The sequence below is a fragment of the Ursus arctos genome, unplaced genomic scaffold, assembly GCF_023065955.2.
Source record: "Ursus arctos isolate Adak ecotype North America unplaced genomic scaffold, UrsArc2.0 scaffold_22, whole genome shotgun sequence".
Lineage (NCBI taxonomy): Eukaryota > Metazoa > Chordata > Mammalia > Carnivora > Ursidae > Ursus > Ursus arctos.
This window is the reverse complement of record NW_026622897.1, coordinates 34,806,436-34,819,866: the sequence shown is the minus strand read 5'-3', so window position 1 is coordinate 34,819,866 and position 13,431 is coordinate 34,806,436. Positions and strand designations below refer to the sequence as shown.

The 13,431-nt window shown below is 38.9% G+C and overlaps 2 protein-coding genes across 7 annotated transcripts in view; both read left to right on the top strand.

The window, feature by feature from the left end:
- Window positions 1–7,672, top strand: part of CCDC82 (coiled-coil domain containing 82) — a 32,988-nt gene extending 25,316 nt beyond the window's left edge. For 3 of the 5 annotated variants that reach the window (XM_026505300.4, XM_026505298.4, XM_057316696.1), the window contains 2 exons: window positions 1,588–1,773; window positions 6,723–7,672. In XM_026505300.4, coding sequence (XP_026361085.2) covers window positions 1,588–1,773; window positions 6,723–6,788 — 252 coding nt within the window. In that variant the 3' untranslated portion in view covers window positions 6,789–7,672. Of the gene's footprint in view, window positions 1–1,587; window positions 1,774–2,148; window positions 4,086–6,722 lie in introns of those variants that run through there. The other 2 variants (XM_048217213.2, XM_044386498.3) reach the window with 1 other exon arrangement.
- Window positions 7,673–11,354: 3,682 nt separating this feature from the next.
- The window catches only part of MAML2 (mastermind like transcriptional coactivator 2), a 331,519-nt gene continuing 329,442 nt past the window's right edge, over window positions 11,355–13,431 (top strand). The window contains exon 1 of one of the 2 annotated variants that reach the window (XM_026505295.4): window positions 11,355–13,215. In XM_026505295.4, coding sequence (XP_026361080.2) covers window positions 12,703–13,215 — 513 coding nt within the window. In that variant the 5' untranslated portion in view covers window positions 11,355–12,702. The remainder of the gene's footprint in view (window positions 13,216–13,431) is intronic. The other variant, XM_057316695.1, reaches the window with a different exon arrangement.

Below are 13,431 nucleotides of genomic sequence, written 5' to 3'. Positions count from 1 at the left end.
AAATGGAGAGACAGAGGGTACCCCTAGTGGCCACTGCAACTATTGTGGTACCTTTTTCACTCAAACTAAAAAAGGAGGTATTGGCAAGGGAATTGTTAGCATTGAAATGACTGATTTGATGATAATGTTGAAATGGGAAGGTTACTGGGAGTAAACAAGCAATGTACAATAATACCTGATTATTTCTATTGATCTGAAAAACAGAAAGGTTTTCATAGAACTTGAACAGAAATCTGAACCTGGTTTTCTTCAACATTTGAGGATTTTAGAAAGATTATAAGACGTCCCAAATACCATCTTCAAAAAATGATGCATCAAACCTGATTGTTGCTGATCATATGTAACTTTTATTCAGTTTTGCCAATACACTCTTCATTTTATTACTATTTTTTTTGCCAATATACTCAGATTATTATACTCATCACCGCTGTGAACCCTTGTAGTGTGGCTTCAGAAAAACAATACAGTTCTTTGTCAGATTGTCAGATAGAATACAAGTTACACAGATCAATACTGTAACTATACCACTTGTAGTGAACTCATGAAAGTATAACCCATTAGTGAATTTAGGCACAGAGACAAATACATAATTTAATAAGACTTTGTCTATTTCCTCAGGTTACTCCATGAGAAGCAGGTTGATCATATTATAAAGTTTTTAGTTGTAATGTTTAGTTTTTGGTTTTCCTATTTTAGTTATCACTGTATATAACAAAGTACATATGCAAAACATTCTGAAAGAGGAATGTTCTGGTTGTTGATTTCACAAGAATATTCTTAATCATAGAATCCTGGAAGTCTATATAAACATAGAAATTAAAATTCTAGTAGTTTGCTAATAATAAAGTATTAATGTGTTATAATCATATCAGAATGACTAATTAAGGAAACAAATATGACTAAACACAAAGTTATTTTTTACCTGACAAAATTTTTTGGAAAAAATTATTCACTGAAAAGCTGCCAATACTTAGTATTGGTTATAAGAGTTTGTTTCAGTTTTATATTTTGCTTATAAGCTAGAAAATTATTGTAATCCAGGCATTTTTAACTCAGTAACTATGTACATACAATTGCTTGCATGCTTTTTTTCTTGTTTTTCATCTTGTTTTCAAGTATGTCTGTCCTTCTGCATTAAAAGCCATTTTTCTTCACTGTCTCAAACTTGGCTAGCTATTTTCTGAAGACTTAGTTCAAGCATCACCAACTCAAGGACTCTTCTCATTTCTGAATTGGTTTAATTGTCCCTCTTCTATACCTTGATAGCATCTCTTGCCCAGCATTTAACGCTTTGTTCTATAATCATTTGTTTCTCTCCCAAGACTATAAGCTCCCCTAATACAGGTAAGTACATCTTTCACTTAATGTATCTACAGTGCTTAGCCCAATACTTGAAACATAGCAGATGCTCAGTTTTTCTTATCTAAGTTATATAATGAGAGAAGGTAAGGGAACCATTGTATTAACATTTTAAAAATTAATAATGCATTTATTAGATTTTGCTAATATACAGCCAGAAAGGCTGTATAATCATTACTATATTTTTTACTTCATATGTCAGATAATAATGTTTATTTCTTGATTTAGGTGTTTACTGTTGGCAGAATTTGTGCTGATCGTACCAGAATTTATCATAAACTGAAACATTTTAAGTTCAAGCTGTACCAAGAATGTTGCTCCATTGCAAAGACAGAAGAAGTTGAAGACGAACAGGTTAAAGAAACAGTGGAAAGAATTTTCAGTCAGTCAAAAGAAAGTGGCTGGATTAAGGAGGTAAGGTGAATATAGAAGAATCATCTCATTCATAGATTCTGGAGCCTAATTATGATCAGCAAAAGGATACAAATGACTAGAAGACAGTGAAATTTAAAAGAGAATCTCTCCTTTTCCCTGTCTTTGTATTTTCTCTTCTTCCACCCATTCCTTTCATGCTTATCATTGTCCAACCCTGAATAGGTGCCCTTCTGTTCTAAGCATTCCTTCAGCTCATCAGATAAATTGAAATCAGCAATAATACCGTCCTGTAATGAAGGACCTCTGTCCTTTCACTTTTATATATATGGTATTCCTTACATATATATTAAGTCCCCTTATTTTCTTTGACAAATTGTGGGACTCACCTCTGCTTGTCTGCTTCCTATTCTTTAGAACAGTTCTTGTGACCCGAGAGTGAAGAAGCACCTGGTGCCAATCTGAGGAAAGGATCTCGGCTGCCAGTTCTAATACCACCCACATCCTCTTCTTGAGGACATGGGCTGAGCAGTGAGCACTGTAACTGAAGATCAAGGGGAATGCAGAGGTTTCAGGCCACGGCACTGATTTTGACTCCCCCAAATCCTGTTGATCACTAAATTTGATATCAGGGATAAAGTGGGGGTTTTGAAGAGTGCACTGGATTCCCGAAGATCTGCTGGCAGCTCATAAGCTCTGGTCTGCTCACAGAGCTTTTAGAATTGTTTATGGTACTTGGAAAGAATGCTAATATGATTGCAATCTTCTAAAACAAGTCTAGTTACGTGAATGTATGAAAGAAAACATATAGTAGATTTTCAGGCAACTCAGATCAACAGTATATTTAATCTTAAAAAAAAAAAAAAAAAAAAAAAGCCTGACTTGAGATCTGTTGCCTGGGTTATTTATATCATAGGGAAATTTGTAAAAGAGGAAGATAAAAAAGAAGAGAGCTTAGTGAATAAACTTATAAGCAAAGGGAAAGAAAAAGAGAACAACAGGAACTTGTCAGGACATGTCATGTTCCACAGAGGTCTCCCAGTCCAGAGAGTGACATCAAAACTGGTTTCCCTTCTGACAATTATCCTCCCACCACAAGCCCCAACCCGGGTATCTCTCTGTCTCCCCCCCACCCATCTTGACCTTTCCGTAGTCTTTCTCTCATCTTACTCTCCTCAGCTTTTTATCTTTTACTTTGCTTCAACTTCTCTCCTGGTGCTTTCCTCCCTGTCCTCCTCTGTGCTTTTCCGTTTACCTTAGGAGGAGTCATTACTTATCCAGTAAGTCCCATCTTCATTTTCCATGATGACATGAAATTCTTAGCTGCTTTTATTGGTGCATTTAAGGGTTGCCAACACTCTAGTGGAGTTGAAAAACCTACTGGGACACCACATTTTTTAAAGAATTGTGTACTAGGTATAAAAAATCACTGTGCATGTATTATACATATTATATAATAATAGGATATATGGGGAAGAAAGTTAAACTTCTTGTAGAGAAAAACTAAAAGCATTTCCAGATCATGTACAAGGTTTCTAACAGAAGGGACCTGGAATAAGAAAAAATATTCTTAGGAGGAAAAAAGCCAAGTGTTCTCTTATGCTTCAAGTACAACACTTAGCATTGGGGAGTTAAGATATTTCAAGATCACGCATGTTAAGGACAACATGCACCTTTTTTCCCTACATGCAATACCAAAGAGCTTCATTTTCTTTTTGGGATGCTCCTGCTTTAAAAATATCTGTCTATAGATTTTTTTCAAAAGATGTCCTAGAAACTAAAGTTTAGAGCCACTGTAAACCCATATGCAGCTTTCTGTGCTGTGATTAAACTTCAGAATTAATCAAGTGCTCTGACATTTCTCAGCGTCACTCCACCTACCCCTCACAGAGTGTGAGTGTCCTTCTGTGACAGCATCGCATTTGCTTGTGATGTACACCTTCTTCTTTGGCTGCAGACTCATGGCCATAGCTACCCTAACCCCTTTGAATGCCAGGGCTCAGTGCTGCTTGAGTGGCCCTATCTGTGGCCCTTTTTGCTCTTCCTAATTATTATGTCAACCCTTTCTTTTACCTCACGCAAACTATCTGGCCCTGGCTTTCCCCCCAGCTTGTATTACACACCTTGCTTTTTCCCTTACCTGCCCCTTCCTCCTCCAAGTGTTTTTCTTCCATTGCCTCAGGACATCTCAGCATTTCTTCCCAAAGACCTGCCAAGGAGACTGACTTCATTCTTCTTGTTCCTCCTCCTAACAGTTGAGCTAGGATGATCTGTTTTTAACTTAGGATGACATTAAAGGGTAGGAGTTACTTGAGTGTAAGAAAAGAATGAATGATAAGAAAATTATAATAAAACCAAAACATATAATAAATATAATAAAAATAATTGTCTCATTCTAAATTAGACTGAAAGAACATATTATCATATGCCACTGGCAAAATGCTAACAAATGTTTCTTGTTAAGAAGAAAGTGAATGTGATGATGGGATTTCCAGAGAAGTTGAAGATAGGGTTGTTGGGATGGGGTGGTGAATACATGAATATCAGGAAGTGGGGAAAGTACATCAATAAAAGTATGAAGTCTCAGTTTTACAATTGTATGTGAATTTCTAATGTATTACATAAAGATTGTTACATAAGAGAGAATTTTAAATAATGATTTGATATCCCACCCCTTCCTGAACCTCTCTTAATGTGGTCTCTTTTTCTTTCCCCCTTTAAAACTTTTTTTCCTTTTCTTTTTCTTTTCGCTCCTTAAACTGATGTTTCTCAAATTGTAGCCCTAATACCTATGTCAGAATCACCTAGAAGTTTGTGGAAAATGCATAGTTACAGGCCTCACTGAAGACTATTGAATGAGAATCTTTGGGGGTGTTAAACACCAAGTGTTTAACAAATTAGGTGATTCTTAAGCAAATTAAAGATTGAGGGCCTCTGCTTAAAGGTACATGTCACTCTAGGTTCCGTTTTGGCCTCTTTATAGCTCTCTGCCTTGGCAAACCCTTCCTTTCTTTGCGTCTAACTGCTGTTTCTGAGCAGAAGACTCCAAACTCCTTTTATGTTCTGACCTCTTTCTCACACTCCGTTTCCACAGTTCCACCTGTTTTAATCAGTAGGTCCATCCAGGCACTCGAAGGGGTAACATAATAAGATTCAAGCTCTCCAAATTTTTGGGAAAAAAGAAGGATGGAACAGAATCTTTAGGTGGAGAGAATGACCAGGAAATATGAACTGCCTTCTCTCTGAGTTTCACTTTTCCTTTGGAGGGCTTTTTTTTTTTTTTTCCCTTACTAAAGCTGTACCCTGCCTCTCCCCCCACTCTTTAAATCTCAGAAATAGCATACTATAATGGTTAAAAGCATGGATTTAAATATTTTCTAGCAGTAGAATTTGGAGGCAAGTTACTTTATTTCTCTAAGTTGTCTCTTTAGTAAAATAGGAATTAAAACAACAATAATAGAGTTTTGATTGTGGAAATTAAATGATCGACACGTTTTAAGCATTTAGTATTGGACCTAGCAATTAGTAAGTGATCAATTAATGTTAGCTATTATTAGTAATAAAAGCAAGGAGAGGTTTTCCTTCCTTTTCTTCATATAGCTGGGATAGATTGTAATTTTCCAGAAAAAAAAATTAATAAGAGAAAAAAACAATACAAAGAAAGATAATAAAAAAGCATAAAACCAATCAAACTTTTAAGGTATAGTTTTCTAATTCTAGGGTACTTTACTTCTATCTAGTAGAACCCAAGTACTTGGTCAAAAGAATCCCTAAGTTGTGCAAAGGTTATTTCCCCTCCTGTTCTGATCTTCATTCTTTCCAGAGCAGGTGATCCAGTCAGAGATCTTTGAGGGGAAAAAAGTTTCATGGCCCTGTCTAGAAGGAAAACACACTCCTCCGATACTTTTCCATAGGTTCCTATTACCACAAAAGTCAGGGTCATCAGGATCCTTTCTTCTTCACTGGGAGTAGAACCAGAGTTCTAAGTGGAATAAAGAAACCATTAGGTTAGTTAATCTCAACTGAAGTCAGCGCTTTGAACTTTTCAAATCATCTGTGAAATTTCCAAATCATCCTGACTCTTATCTTGTCCTACCCTGGTCTTGACTCTTCATCTTCATTGGCTGTCATTCGAATTTGGGATCTTATTACCGAACTTATTACAATAGACTCATAACCAAATGCCAAACTATTCTAGAATGGATGTTTTACCATTTTTCTTAAAATACACTCCAGATCATGTCAATCTCTGCCTTAACACTTTAGCAGTTTCACATTGCCTGTCACATTATTGCTAAATTCCTTCACCTAGCATTTCATACTTTTTATTCTCTGACCACAATGTCTTTGGTTCAGTCTCATCTCTCTCGATTCCTCTAAAAAACCTCAAATTGTAGTCAAACCCCATACTTTCTTGCCTTTTCACTGCTGTATGGACTGTTGCCCCCCCACCCCCACCAAATCTTTGCCAACCAAATCCTTTCTCCCATGACAGTTTAAGTGCTTCTTTTTCCTGATCACCTCAACTAACCATGGCTACTCTTTTGAACCTTCATACAGTGTCTGTATAGTTCTTTATGGCACATGTTATTGGTGTATTACCACTAAACTCTGGTCTCCCTAGGGACAGGGAAAGCAATTTTTTTGTACTTAGACAGTCATTAGGAAGTATTCAATATATGTTATGTGTTCAACAAATTTTTGTTGAATAAGTTATTGAAGTTGTTATACTTCCATAAATATGATAATAGAAAAATTATATTTTATAAGAACATTATGAGATTAATAATAATGTTCAGTTTGATCTCTTGCCAATACTTTATGAGTTAGAAATGCTTATTTGAAATTGTGTCCCTTGTTTGTAAGATTTTTGTTCATAATTATCTGAAATGAGAAGTGAAAGTGTTCCTGTTTGTGTCTATAGATAGAAAAGGCCTACCTTATCTTCTTTGCTTTGAGTAAAATAACTAGCTTTTTTATTGTATACACAGAAATATGGTCAACTTCAAGAATATCTAAATTGGGCGGATTACTTTCAAGATGAGAAGTTTGACTGAATTGTAACACATTTCCTTCAGAGAAGATTTTATAAATTCCTGTAAATGTGAAGATCATGAGTCTTGTTTCTCTGTATCATGTGACATATTTATATATTTTGTGTGTATTTTCATGGCAAATGCCTTGTTTAAAACATATGTTCATCTTAATTTCCATGAATGGCACTCTACAGTCAAATAAAAGTTTTATCTGCTGTACATAGAAGACATAAGCCTAATAATTTTTAAGAGTATTTTAAAGTGATAAAACAATGCCTTTAAACAGATGATTATCAAGTGAATGAGCTGTTCATGTCCTGTCAGCTTAGTAGACAAATACTGTATTTTAAAAATGAATTCAGACTAACATCTATGTGTATTTATTATTGAATCCCTGCCCAGATGTGTTTATTATCGTTTCACAGTATTAAATGATCTGCACTGATATATTCTTTACTACTGTCATTATCTAAATCAGTGGGCCATGGAAGAAACCTAATGTTTCATTCAGTTCAATCCCCTCGAGTCAGAATCAGACTGTAGTTTACCCCTTCCAAAGAGGAGTGCTTTTCTCCTTTTCTAAAGTTTCCTTTAGAAATAGATCTCAGGCCTCCAGACTCTTTGAACCCTCACATTCAGGAATAATTTTGTGATATGTATTTTCATGCTTCATAATGTGCTTTCTATTTTTTATTCAATTCGTCTACATGTTAATGATTAAGATGTATTTTATTTATTTTTATCCATAACCTTTCCCATATATGTATTTATGTTAGGATCCAAAGACCTCAGAGAGACAAATTCAGCCAAAAATAGTTTAAAAGCATACTTTGGCATCTGCATTGCTTTGCACATTTAAATTTTCCCATAATATAATAAAGTGAAATGGTTTCATAGTGACCAAATGAACCCTGTCTATTCTGTATCTTTAATTCTTAAAGGTAGTGTCATAGTAGGATCTATTTTACAATGCAGTTTTCAATACTTGTTTCTGACCTCAAGTGTTGATCGAACCTGGCTTCAGTTATTATGCGGTTCATGCATGGAGTTCAGTGTATGTGCATACATAAAAAGCCACATTTTATTAAGTCCTTACATAGAGATCACTTAATATTTTCTTCAGTTTTCTGAAATTATCCCTATTCTTATTGTAAGCAAAACGAGTGGAAAAAGCTCACAAAGCGCTGAGAATACTGATGCTGATGTTTCATGTGAGGAGTACATACTTTTTTGAAAAGTGTGAAATAGAAATTTCAGTCCATATCTCTATTCTTATTTCTCTGGCACATGGAAATAATCATTAACCAAAATGAAGCCATAGTTGAAAGTTGAAGATGAAGTGACAGTGTCCAAAAAGAAGCAAGGCAGAATTAGAGGAAAAGTAATAGTCAAGTTAGAAGGGTGAAGGATCATGAATGACTTCTAAAAAGGTAGGCTAAGGAAAAAGAAAGTGAATGCTCTGTAAAGTATCTCTAATGCCCCTGGAAACATCACTTCTCATACATGTGTGACACTACAGATAAGTTTGAGAATGCTGAACAGGGAGAGTTCCTTCCACCTGGAGAGTTTTTCAAATTAATTTATGTATCATTTTAAATACCATGCATTTAATTTGTAAAATATTAAGGCACTATTGATTAGAGGGACTTAATGATGGCAGCTGACCCAGTTCCTAGGTCAGGCATCTTGTTGGCGTGAAGCATTTTTCCCGTTGGAACAGCACTCTGACTGTTGATCAGTAAATGTAAAAGCAGTTTTGCTGATGTCTGAGGTTACTGCAACCAAGCAAACTTCTTCAGTGGGTGTTTGAAGAATAAAAGAGGCTTTTAGGTATACAGTAACACCAAAACAATGGCAGAGAGACAGGCTGTTAGGAAATGAGAATGAGCATGGATTAGGGGGGCCCAAAAGCAAGTAGTCCATAAGAAAATGGAAATGTTGAAAAAACTGAATCAATCTTTACAGGTATTATGACATACTGTATTGTTTTATCATCATCATAACCATCAATATCATTGATTTGATACAACACTAAAAAATACTTTATAAACTTAAAAGCTCACATGTCTGTGAACTATTTAGGTCTGGGCCTTATTACTGTGGTGGTGGTAGGTGCTTTGGTGTTAGGTAGCCATGGTTAGTAGAGATGATGAGACAAATTGACAAGTAAAAGGAAAGTAATGCTTGAAAGAATTCATATGGCTACACAGAAACTTTAGGGTTCGAGAACAATGCCATAAAAAGGTGGGGGAGGGAAAAGAGGAAAAAATAAATGTTTATTTTATTGGCAGTTGGATGTAATTGACCATGTTTTCTCACTTGTCTGCTCTCATCTTCAGATGGGTAGTTCTATTCACTACTCATTTCTTTTTTTTTTTTTTTAAAGATTTTATTTATTTATTTGACAGAGATAGAGACAGCCAGCGAGAGAGGGAACACAGGCAGGGGGAGAGGAAGAAGCAGGCTCATAGCAGAGGAGCCTGATGTGGGGCTCGATCCCAGAACGCCGGGATCACGCCCTGAGCCGAAGGCAGACGCTTAACCGCTGTGCCACCCAGGCGCCCCTCACTACTCATTTCTTGGAGGTATTACAGGACTGGCTTAGACTCCAGCAGGCTGATTAGAGTGTAATTGCAGCTTTGCTATACTGAGGCAGCAAACCCAGTGGTTAAGAGAGCATAGGTTTGACATCAGTGTTGAGGTAGAGTCCTGAGCTGTTACTTCCCAGTCACATGAACTGGAACAAGGCGTTTAATTTCTGTGAGCCTGTTTCCTCATTTCTAAATGAGGTTAATAATTCTTCTCTTTCAAGACTGTGGATTAAGGGAGAAATATGTGAAGTGCTGTGCCTGAAACAGTGATTAAATAAACAGTAGCTGGTATGAATGAAAATGAGGATGTGGATGATAATGATTTCAGCTTGAAATTAAATGGCTATAAAGGACAGACGTATACAAAAGACACTCTAAAAAAGTGACTTACACTAGTAAATATGAACACTTCTTAAATTCCTGCTTGGCAAGTTTTTAAGGTATGTCCTGTCTAGCATGGAAATCAAAGTTTATATCAGGAAGGAATAGCGGATTTGACTAAGGATTCTGTGTTACTAATGAAAACCAATGCTATGGCATGACTGTAGAGTCAACAGTGTTTTAAATTTAAATGTTACATTTTCTCTTTTATCAAGTACGATTGCTGAATGTGAAGTACCCATAGTAATGGAAGATAATGTCTAATGAAGACAACTTTTAAAAAAATCAAGTATAAAATGATCAAAAAACTCCTTCGATTTTTAATGATACCTCATGAGAGAGTTCTCCATCAAATTTGCATATGTAACAAAAATATATTTCTGCCTTTCCCCATATGAGTAGTGAGGAACTTAGCCTTGGAAAGGACAGATAGAAGTTCCAATGAAAAGTAAAAAAGTTACATTCCATCAGAGTATACTTGCCCCCAGTTCCAAACAAGTATTCCAGAACTTGTGAAAATAAAATGGACTAAAGCAGGCCAGCCTACTGGGAACTAAACTGTAAAAAAATCCAGCCTTACAAATGTTTGCATTGATACTTCCATTCATTTCTATCCATAGGTCAGTCTGGAGAAGGACCATGTTACTGAGATGGGAGAATTGGTTTAGATTAATGAAGTCTCATTGCTTGAGACCTCAAATCCAAGTTAGGACTCACAGCATATTTATGGTCCTGACTATCCCAATAGTGTGCTCACCTGCATTTACTCTCCATAAGTGATAATGAGAAGCAGAGTCCAATCTACAGTTTGAGATCTTAAAGGCAGGGTCACATGAAGATGAGGGGACAGGAGTCCGTGTAACTGATGTATTTGGTTTGTGTTATTAAACTTCTTAAAACTCGACTACTGCATACTCATTTTCCTCCTTATATACATAAACCAGATAGCCATGGAGACCTCAGGTCTTGCAGTTGTCATAGGTTATCTTGTATTTTCAAAGAAAAACCTTTATTTTCTTTTCTAGAACTGGTGCTGGTGATTTCATTGTCATAAAATATTTTATTTATCCTTACAGATTTGCTTATAATCACCCAGGTTGACTTACCCAAAGACACACAAAACAGGCAGGCAGGTAGAGAGACACTCGCCTGCCCTTTCAGAGCTAGCAATGCGATTTCCTCTGTACCCCCGCCCTCCTCCCCCTCCCAACACGCACCCGTCTTCCTTATTATACTAATGAACATTTCCTCGGTGCTCACCCAGCTCTCGCTAGGGTGCTCAGTGGTGTCATTTACAACATATTGAAAAATGAAAATGATATCCTTCAGAGGGGCATAATGTAGGTCTGAAAGGGAAAATACATTCCCTGGCCGGGAATTTCTTAAACATTTAGAGCTGGTGAAGTAGTTGTGTAGAGGTTGGGGAATTTCCCCAGCCTTCCCCACTTAGCCAAGTGAGGCTAAGCGAGCCCCACAGACACGCGCAGGCTTTGGGATTTACCTCTTCGGCCACTGGGAGGCCCTCTGCGTTCCCCTTTCTCCGGTGCCTGGCTGCAATTACTCACTAGTGCAGTGGCACCAGCCTTCCACCAGGGAGCCGCGGATCAGCTCTCCCGCCCGCCCCCTCCCCCCGCCCCCATCTGCAGCTTGCTGGCTCTCTCTTTCTCCCTCTCTGTCTCACTCTCTCTCTTTCTCTCCCTCTCCTATCGGAGCACAATGAAAGCCTGTGTATCGCCGTGACTCCGGGCAGTGGAGCCAGTGTCAGCAAAGCGGCTAACAACAGACGGGAAAGAGAAAGGAAAATACAAGCTACTTTTTTTTTTTTTTTCCATCTATAAAGCGGAGCAATACAAGCGATAGAACCACATTGCTTATTGCGAGTCCAGACCCTCAGATCCACTGGCCGGGGATGGAATGTACAAAAGTGGACAGAAAAGTGGCTGGACATGACTCGGTGCAATTTGCTGGAAGTTTGTAAGTTTGACCATCGTTTGTAAATTACTCTCGGAAGAGTTTGTCTCTCTTGATACTGTATTAGAATAGAGCCGGGGGTGAGGAAGCGTAAGCGGGAAAGAAAAAATGTGTTGAAGGATCTCTCTCAGTGGCTAGCGACTTCAGACTGCTTTCATTTAAGACTAGGAAACCTTAGAGGGAATGAGGATTTTACCGGTGATTGGATTAGCTGAAGAAAAGAGCACGGTCCAAAAGTCCAATTACTGACATTGTTAACAATTGAAAAGCTATCTCCCTCTTTTGGGAGAAGACAACATCCTACAGTACCCCCAAAGAGGAGAAAACACCGGAGCCAAGGGAAAGGGAGGAAAAATTAAAAGCCAAAAGACAGTCTCTCTTGATTTTTGTACATTCTGAACATTGACTTCGAAAATTTTCTGAAACAGCACTTTTTTTTTCTAACCCGAGGAAAAGTAAAGGCTGCAGGTTACATAGAGGTGGTAGAGATGTGTTTCTCTGCAGAAACATCCCCATAGAAGATTTTCTGAAACAACTAGGTGAGGGGGAGTCCAGCTCTCTATTAATACCTCTCTCAATTCCCTTTGCTGTCTGTTTCTGTCTCTGGCTTGACAATCCCTGAATTCTTGCTCTAACCCCCAGATCGTGTGTTTACAAAGTACCTAGTCGCTCTTGTCAGTGTGGTGGGGGAGAAAAAACCCCACCAACTCTGTCCAACTTCTCGAGAGCTGTCAAATGCAATTAGAGTAAGTTGATAAGGGTTTGTTTCCAACTAATCCTCTGCGATTGGTTTCTGTTCTGTCTCCTAACCCTCTTTTTACTAACTCCCCTCCCCCACACCTTCTCCACGGCTCCCCCCCCAACCTCTGAAGACCTCTATTCATGTGGCCCTGAACACTGAGCTCACATTGTCAAAAACAGATTTGCCTGCAATAGCCAGCAGTAGCCTCCTTCCACCTCACCATCCCAGAGGCAGCATTGTGTCCAGTAAGATGGGGGACACAGCGCCCCCACAGGCCCCCACAGGAGGGCTGGGGGGGGCCCCTGGGGCGGGGCTCCTTGGAGGGGGCTCAGTCACCCCGAGAGTGCACAGTGCTATCGTGGAGCGCCTCCGGGCTCGGATCGCTGTCTGCCGCCAGCACCACCTGAGCTGTGAAGGACGCTATGAACGTGGTCGGGCTGAGAGTTCAGACCGGGAAAGAGAGAGCACCTTGCAGCTCCTGAGCCTGGTACAGCATGGCCAGGGGGCTAGGAAGGCTGGAAAACACACCAAGGCCACAGCCACTGCCGCCACCACTACAGCCCCTCCACCGCCCCCTGCTGCCCCTCCTACAGCCTCTCAAGCAACAGCGACAGCAGCCCCACCGCCCCCACCAGACTATCACCATCACCACCAGCAGCACCTGCTGAACAGTAGCAATAATGGTGGCGGTGGTGGGATCGACGGGGAGCAGCAGTCACAAGCTTCGACCCCTGGGGACCAGAGGAACTCAGCCCTGATTGCGGTAAGGCACCTGGTTTTCTCATGATTCTGGCTGTGGTCCGGTGGCCTTTTGCGAGGGTAGAGCTTGCCTTGGCCTGAGGTGGAGTGGACAGCAATGAGAAGGGCCAAGATGTTACCTGACTACCTCCAAGGCCCTTGGGTGTGCAGTTTGTGCAGTTTTATACTCTTACTCGTTGAGTTCTGCTGGTGCTCATTCATGGGTTTTCCTACACTCGTA